The 8969-nt window shown below is 39.9% G+C and overlaps 1 protein-coding gene across 2 annotated transcripts; it reads left to right on the top strand.

Annotated features, from left to right (window-relative positions):
* The first annotated feature begins 1849 nt into the window (after nucleotides 1-1849).
* socs6a (suppressor of cytokine signaling 6a) lies at nucleotides 1850-7891 on the top strand. 2 transcript variants are annotated; one of them, XM_078280436.1, is made up of 4 exons: nucleotides 1850-2053; nucleotides 2212-2229; nucleotides 2694-2763; nucleotides 3821-7891. In XM_078280436.1, the coding sequence occupies exon 4, from the start codon at nucleotides 3947-3949 to the stop codon at nucleotides 5558-5560; it is 1614 nt and encodes a 537-aa protein (XP_078136562.1). In that variant the 5' UTR covers nucleotides 1850-2053; nucleotides 2212-2229; nucleotides 2694-2763; nucleotides 3821-3946; the 3' UTR covers nucleotides 5561-7891. The 2 variants fall into 2 exon arrangements, with proteins under 2 accessions (XP_078136562.1, XP_078136563.1); XM_078280437.1 differs by having other exon boundaries at nucleotides 2212-2241.
* Nucleotides 7892-8969: the final 1078 nt, after the last annotated feature.

The following is an 8969-nucleotide window of genomic DNA, read 5'->3' as shown; positions in this document are numbered from 1 at the left end:
TTGAGAGAGAGAGAGAGAGAGAGAGAGAGAGAGAGAGAGAGAGAGAGAGAGGGGTGCTGCAGAGGCCCTCATATATTGTGCTCTGCATGTGGTGTTTGACAACATCATGCATATACTCAATTCCCATCAAACTATTACCATTTAATTCATGTAAATAAACAGCCTGCTATTAGTAACTATTTGATCTGTTTATCATGTCATGATAGTCTTGGGTTATGCCCACAGCTGAGTCGTTCTTGTTTTTCCTTTCTGGCAACAAATATTAACAGACTAAAGTTTGTTTGTCAGATCTAATTTAGCTTGTAAAAACATTGCATCTTTGCTTCCCAGTGTCCTTGGTGCTATATCTAAGAGCTGCCACCCCTCCCTCCTCCCCCCACACCAGCCCTCCCCTCCTGTGCCAACACATCAAGTGAAGGCAGCCTGATCAACCCTAATAGGGCCTGGTAATTAGAGTCTTTGCATAGAGCCTGTCTGCACACAGCTGCCCTAAGCAGGTTGGGGAAGGACTGCCATACACTTGACAGTGTGGAAAAACAATATAATGTTCAGTATATGGACCAAATTAGCCTGGCAGTGGTAAACACAATCTACTTTAGAACAATACTGACACTAATTAGGCAACCAATGTATCATTTCAGTGCTCAAGTTTTAGTTGTCATATCAAATACTTGAAAATACTTGGAGAGTCATCTTGATGTTTCTGGAATACAAATTAGAAAGACCTTACTGCATAAAGGCTAGCACAGCTTCAGGGAAAACAAGTATAGTGGTTGATATTTCTGCATTAATGTAATATCTGTAGTGGAAAATGGACTCCTGATTATTGTACTGTGGGAAAGTTATGTACTGTATTACATCTGTAGTGTAAATAGCAAGCAAGCAAGCAAGCAAACCCTAAATTATTTGCTATAACCTAAACCTACAACAACAAAAATGTTTCATCCATTAGCTTTAATTCTGACATAGGCTACTGTTGAGTATTGTTATGCAGTTGCTGTATGTGCACAGATTGACGACAATACAGAACCATGATACAAATAAAATATTGAATGAATGCATATTGAAAATATCTATGTTCTATATCTATGTCTATATCTATCTATGTTATGATAAATGTCACATTTATCCACAAAAAAACATTCAAGATGATGAAAGACTAGTCGTTTACATATTAGGGATTTAGGACAATTGAAAAATAAATTTGACATTTTATTAGACATGCCACCAATGTCTACCCATGACGTGGTCTCCTCGTGAAAAGTCCAAATAACTTGGACCATATGTCTTTATGTCTCATTTATTTCTTAACTCAACATCCTTTTTCAACAGAGGTTCAGAGCATGCATGGGTTTTGCAACACCTTGCTTCATACCTGGGAGCTGCCATGCACAACCACTTCCTTGTACTTCTGGCAACTGCAGGTATGCAGCCATTAGAGTAGAATATATTGGACAGCTTTGCACATGAATAGCATTCAGTGGTGAGTTATTTAGGGACGGACGAGTTTAACTTCACTGCCCAAAAAGTTGTGATTTAGGTGATCTGATTAAAAATCCTCTTTATAACCTAAAACTATTAAGTACAAAACATTATTCCAAACACAAATGTATCCAAATGATAACATTAGAAGCGTGTCATCTGTTTTTTTGGTTAAAGCCTAATCCATGTTTTTTATTTATTTGCAGCCCACATAATAAACTCTATTTATCTGTCTATTTTGTTGTTTTATTCTCTCCATTTATTTAGTGATAATATCCACATGATTTCTCAGTGTTTGGGTTGTCTCTGCCTCTAGGATGTAAAAACTTGCTGTAGCTTCTGTGCGTCAGATTCGCTGCATCTGAATCTGCTCCCACAATTCAACAGGCAACAAAGGAAGAAAGGAAGAGGCCGTGAGCTACAAAGTGTTAGCCAACCTAGACAGAAACAGGCCACCTAGCTAATTGTGTCATTCTAATCGGAAATGTAAACCCGCACGTTTAGAGAAGAACATCCGGCGATATAAACGCTTTATACTTTCGTTTGGGCGCAGAAGCTGACTAAAGGGAAGGTAACGCTGATGTTTTCGACAGCAAACGTTAACAAAGCTAGCTGATTGATTTAGGTAGTAAGCTAACATTAAGCCAACAACCGTGAAGGAGCGAACCTTCATGAACGTGTTGTACAACACAGATGCTAACACCTCTGTTTTTTTTTTTGCATGTTGAGACAAGCTGAAGTGACCGGGTAAGAGACAATGTAATGTGCATGTATATTTTTAATGTTTAAAGATAAGTTTTACTTTGAAAGTAGACGTGCTAACAAACTGGTTAGCTGGCTGTTAGCTATTTGATGTTAGCATACAAGCAAGCCAACAACTTAAATTGGCAAGCGATATCGAACAACTTTTTGTTTCTTATGGTCTTAATATTTACGTGAAAGTGTACTAATTAAATCGTAGTTTTTGCAGACAGTTTCAGAATATTGTCATTAAAGTCACAAACTAACACCCGTAGCTAAGCTAAAGGCATGCTGTTGTGTCCGTAGGCCTTGCCAGGTCAGGACAAACCTTGCTAACGTTGACTTTATTTTACACACTGTTTATGTTAGGTGATTATATAGGTACATATATTGTGCAATATTCGATCATAAAATCAAGTTTAATTTAAAGGTGTAGAACCTTTCAAATAGGCTGGCTTTGTTTTTCACAGCATCAAATGAAAGGTGGTGGAAGTGGAACTTGACCCAGCCAACTGAGTCACCATTTTCCTGCACATAATGGTGAGTAATCAGATTGCAGCTGTCTTGATTATCAAGCAGCTTTATTTAGGTGCTCTAAGTGGCACATGTCTCCAGATACTGTTTCAATCCTGGTTTGCCAGAACTGTCACAGCTTTCATTTGACAGATGACAAGGCAATGATTGTTATTCATTTCATAAAATCCTGATTATTATATGGTGTGGTCGGTGAATATTTGGACATATTTACAGACTAGCACATTGGATTTAAAATGAAATATTTACTGTGCTTATTAAGTGTTGGCTTTCAGTTGTAAAGCTGTTGGAAGGTGTTCATATTGGGGCAGCAGTGTACCAAGTCTGGCCCCTATTGTATGATCCATAGTCAACAATGCTGCAGGGCTGTGCTCCTAAACACACAGCCAGACAACCAAGATGTTTTAAGGCAGAATGGTGGCAACAGTGCATCACCAGGGAAAATACCAAGCATCCTTTAATGTTTGTGGATCGCACACTTCAAGCCGTCAATGACACAAAGGATTTCCAACCGGATATTAAACAAAATTATTTTGTGTAATTTGTCGAATTAAATCAAGCCTACTTAAAATGGGGGATTTTGTACACTGTTCACCCAGTATGAATGTGAAAACCCATCCCATTAAACCTGAAAGTCAGCACTTGTAGTCATTGTTTTATTTCAAATCCATTGTACTGGGAGTACAGAATTTAGAGCTGAGACGATAACTTGGTCAACAGAAAAATAATCTGTTAAAAAGCGAGTAATGTTTTTGTTCATCTTTAAGCAAAAATGCTAGATTTGATGCTTCATTTCGTCTTATGTGACGATAAACTGAATGTCTTTATTTTTTATACTGTTGGTCTGACAAAACAAGACAGTTGATGACATTACATTGGGCTTCAGTAAATTATAATTTTAGTTTTTTTTTTTTTATTATTTGAGAAATTGTTTTATTAGTAATGAAAGTTGCAGCCTTCACAGAGTGAATACAAAGAAAATCCCTGTCCAAATACTCGGGGACTGCTCAAGAAGTAGAAACATAATTATAATATCTATAATCTTGTGTTTTTCTTTCTGCAGGGTTTAATGGCTCCCCTGTATGCATGACTTGTTTGGTGCGGCCTGATGGGAGGACACTGTGGATAGTACTTTCATCAGGATACCAGGAGAGCCAACCCATGCCCCCACTTTGGAGGGCCCGTCAGAATGAAGAAGATAAGCCTTAAGACCATCCGCAAGTCCCTCAGCATAAAGTCAGGCAAAGAGGAGGGTGACTTTGTCATGCTCCAGCAGCCCTCGCTGACTACAGAGTTTTCTAAGGAAGAGTCACTTTTTGGGGGCTGCTACACCAAAGAGCTTTCTGGCTGCGACCTTGGTGGTGAAGAGGACAAAGGAGGCCCAAATAAGGGCCGCTCAAAGAGCGAGGGCCTGATGGGATCGCTAAAGAGGAGACTGTCTGCCAAGCAGAAGGCGAAAGTGAAGGGCAGCTCCTCTGCCATCGGCTCAGTGGATGATGATGACACCTTCTCATCCTCTTCTGTGCCCGTCAGCTTCAACGAGGTGAAAGCCCAGAGACCCCTCAGATCTGCATCCCTACGGAGTCACCATTATAGCCCCTCACCATGGCCCCTGCGCTCAGTAAACTCTGATGAGGCGTGTATCAAGATGGAGGTAAAAGTTAAAGCCATGGTTCACTCTCCCAGCCCAAGTCCCAACTTAAATGGTGTCCGGAAAGATTTTCACGATTTCCAAATGGAAGGGCTCTTTCAGGACCAAGCAGAATCCTTAAAGAATTTCCAGCAGCCACAAAACGGGGAGTTGCATCTAAATATTGATGAAAATGACGTGCCTGTGGTGCTGGGGTTGACTCCCCAGGACTACATCCAGTACACAATGCCTTTAGATGAGGGAATGTACCCAGAAGGGTCCCACTCCTTCTGCCTGGACAGCTCCTCTCCTATGGAGGTGGTGACTGAAGCAGATAACGGGTCCCTCCACACAGACCAGGGACAGGAGGAACATGAACTGGTTAGTGGGATGCCTCCGGATCTCTTTATGGAAACCTCAGTTAATAGTCTTCTCATTGGTTCCGCTGGTGTGGTGCTCCAAAGCTCTAGAGTAGAGGTCCCACCTCCCCTCTCTCCACTCCTACCGCCCATGATAAGTAATGCACTTATTCCAAGGACTTTTTCAGGGTTCAGCTCTTCAGACAGCCAGGTAGCTGAGAGGGTAAGACACCACCTCAACTTTGACCCAAATTCAGCTCCTGGGGTCAGTCGGGTGTACGACTCGGTGCAGAGCAGCGGGCCCATGATCGTCACCAGTCTGACAGAGGAGCTGAAGAAGCTGGCGAGGCAGGGCTGGTACTGGGGCCCCATCACACGCTGGGAGGCCGAGGAAAAGCTGGTCAACTTGGCTGATGGCTCATTCCTGGTCAGAGACAGCTCAGATGACAGGTACCTGCTCAGCCTGAGTTTCAGGTCCCAGGGCAAAACCCTCCACACCCGCATTGAACACTCCAATGGACGCTTTAGCTTCTATGAGCAGCCTGATGTGGAGGGACACACATCCATTGTTGACTTAATCGAACACTCTATCAGAGACTCGGAGAATGGAGCTTTTTGCTACTCCAGGTCTCGCTTACCAGGGTCTGCAACCTACCCCGTCAGACTAACCAACCCAGTATCTCGGTTTATGCAAGTGCGCTCCCTGCAGTATCTCTGTCGCTTTGTCATTAGACAGTACACAAGGATAGACCTGATCCAGAAACTGCCCTTGCCTAACAAGATGAAAGATTATCTGCAGGAGAAGCACTACTGAGGACACAGAGATAGGACAGTGGTAGCAATTTGCACTTTTGTGTTCAGTTAAGAGATTGAAACAAGGTTTACAGACAACCACAGTTTTGCGACGGTTGGTTCTGGTGGCTCTTGATTTGTGTCCAGGTGACTCCGTCACTCTTTAGTCCTCCATTCCACTGTTTTGGGGGGTTTTTTTCCTGCTGGTTTTAGAAGGCTCTTCTTCCAGAAACGTAGGCCAGCACATAATCTATTGCTCAAATATAGAAGAGGTGTACAGCCAAGTTGATTACACTAAGTGCAGACATTAGACATGCATTGGGAGGTAACATCCAGCTGTGCAAGTAGAGCAGATTTTCAAAGAATTGCTATCTGCTTTAAGGATGGGCCTGTAGGAAAAACAGAATTCCACTCTAAAGTTAAAAATCCTTTTTAATTTATTTCCACCAAATTGTACATTTCAAATATGTAAAAGTATTGCTACATCAAAGTTTTTAAATCAAATGTTAAGCTTTCTGCAAACTGACCAGTTTGGATCATCTTTTGCTTTTTTGTTACCCTTCAATGTTACCATCTTTGTCAGCATGACACGATGGAGAATTAGAACATCTGCGTCCATACTATGCAATTAGTCAAACAGCAAAGCTTCATCGTATAGTAAGTGATGATGGCCAACCTATTTCATGTTAACCAGATTTTTGATAATTTACAAACTTAAAAACTTATCCCGTGGATGCATTTTCTTCCTCAGGTATTTGACTCTGTCATGGCATGTTACAGCTGACATACTACAAGTACATTTATATTCTTAGACTGGTGCAGGCTTTATTTTTGCATTTGTCTAGTTCTAACACTAACCACGGCACCATATCAAAAAAAAAAAAAAAGTATAAATCACACTCAGAGTCACAAGGGTTTACACCAGGTCCACAACATTTTGTTGCAAAAGATGTCCGAAATGTGCCAGTCTGTGAGAGCGGTTTAACAGCTTGTTCAGAGAAAGTAACTTTAACTTGTATGGCTGCATGTAGCCAATAAATAATGTGCAAGCCTAAAGGTACTGACAATGCTGGATTTGAATGTGCCGTTTGTAGAAACGGCATCAAATGTATGAACCTTTTTCGAAATGTTACCATTATTTAAAAAATAAATAAAAATTGCATTAGGAATGTTACAAAAACTGCACCGCAGCTCAGGCCTAACAGCTTTGTCTCTATCTGTAATGCTTGAATCTGCATGTAGTAAAGGCTTTAAGACAGTCGATAACGGGCACTGTAGAGTTACTCTAAACGAGAGAGGATGTCACTGTAAAAGGGTGAAAGAGCTTGGCTGTGTTGTTTAAGTGCAGTTAACCGACAACTGAAAACAGACCTCTAGTCAATTGACCTGAATCTGTATGTAGTGATGGTTGTTTCTAAGTCTCTTAATGTCAGCAAGGTGCTGGTGTGAGCTTAGGTAAAAGGATGTGGGAAAGCCAGGGTTAAGTTTTCCTAGCCATCTTGGAGTGATGCCATGGTTTCAGCATACGACAAAAGTTCCATCACAGCTGCGTGGCATCATTAGTGTCGTATGGGTTTCAAGGACATAAAAAAACATACGATTTTTGCCATTGCTTATTCACTTGTCCCCACAGAGCTGCACTACCCCACAGATTGTCTCTACTTGGCTGTTTGTGCCAGAGTAAAGGGAAGAGCACACAGTATGCTTCATAAGTGCTTTATATGGATACTTTGACAGGGAATTGTTTTCACATTATGAATGAGCATCTTTTTTTGACATCACTGTCTTTTTTTTTTTTTTTTTTTTTTAAGTATTTGGAAAATGGTCTCTCGGACATCTTTGGTAGGTCGTTAGCGCATAGTTCTAGTTTTAGTTAGCTGGAAATGTCGGTGTCTGAGGAAGTTGCCATGAATCTAGCACAGCGGAAATTAGATAGGAATTTTTAATGGTGTTGCATGTTTAAAGACTTAGCATTTTAAAGCTTTGAGTTGTATAGGAATGAAGGATCTAGGTTGTGTGTTTGGCTGTGTAGAGGGATGTTTTGTTTTTGTCACAAACATTGGCTGGACATTCTGTAACAAGACATGTATTTTTCTTTTTAGAATCCTTTTAGCGAGTTTATTTTGTGACATTTGCCATCTGGGGCACGGGGCTGTACAAAAGGAATGTACGCTTGTTTGAGGTATCCATTTTATATGCCTGCAGACCCGTTTCAGAAAGCATGGGAATCATAAAAAAAAAAAAACTACATTGTCACATTTTTGCACTTGAATATTCTCCGTTAACGTGCTTGGATCCTCCCCTGCCTAGAGTTGTCCTTCAGATGGCGTTTAAAAATAAATAAATAAAGTCACACATTTGTCCTTATGTGTTCATATAACTGTTTAGATTAAAACAAGATTGTTTTGTTTTTGTCATATCTGTGGGATATAAAGGGTAAGGCACCAGCGTCGTATCAAAGCCTGCTAATGCTCATGGGCTGTCAAGGAATGGGATCATGGCAAGAACGTGGATGTAAATTTTCTTTTTTTTTTTTTTTTTTGTGGGGGTGTATGCGTGTTTGAGTTAAAATGTGAACGTAAAATGTTAGTCTGTTTTTAATACAATGTTCTTTTAATTGTATTTCCATTTTAATTTGCAAATTGTCATCAGTTTTGACGAGCAGGAACCAGTTTTATATGGTGTTGCTGCTGTGAGTTTTCTAAATACTTATTTAGTTCATCATTAATCATTCTTGCCTTCAATGTTTGATTCCAGAGGTTGTGATGCTTGTTCAGACTGCTGAAGCATTTTGAATTAGTAACAGCTGTTTAGCACTTAACAAGCTCCAACTGTTTTTTTTTTGTTTGTTTTTTTGTGCATCTCCGTGAGTGAAGGTGATCGTTTACACTATTCTGTTTCAACATGGCCACCCCTTCCCTTTTTGTTTACCCTCTCTCACATGAACATCTTGGTACAATTTAAAAACTCTTTCATTTTAATGTGTTATACACATTTGTGCTGCTTATGGATATGATTGCCTTTCTTGTATTTAAAAATGGGGAAATAGAATGTCACCAATGTAGATGTATGTACACATAATGACTTTGGTTATCATCTTGGGAGAACAAAGCAGATTTTCAATTTGTTAACATCTGTAGTCAGTTAAAAGAGCATTAGTAGCGATTAGTAAACCCTCTGTAGAATTACCAGTTCACTCCAGTTTACATTGGTTGTCAACTTTCCAAAGTAGATGGTCTTTTTGTATTTTTCTTTTGGAAAAAAATCAACAGTGATTTATTGCACACTTTGGATACAGTTCAAGAGTTGTTTTTTTTGTATCTGCCAATTATAAATTATAAATAAAAACTATATTCTAAAAAAAAAAAAAAATTGTACACTTTGTATATTCTCATGCATTACCATCATCACTCACATTAGACTACTGTAGG

The sequence above is a fragment of the Sander vitreus genome, chromosome 22 (genome assembly GCF_031162955.1).
Source record: "Sander vitreus isolate 19-12246 chromosome 22, sanVit1, whole genome shotgun sequence".
Taxonomy (NCBI): domain Eukaryota; kingdom Metazoa; phylum Chordata; class Actinopteri; order Perciformes; family Percidae; genus Sander; species Sander vitreus.
This window is presented reverse-complemented; position numbering and strand designations above follow the sequence as displayed.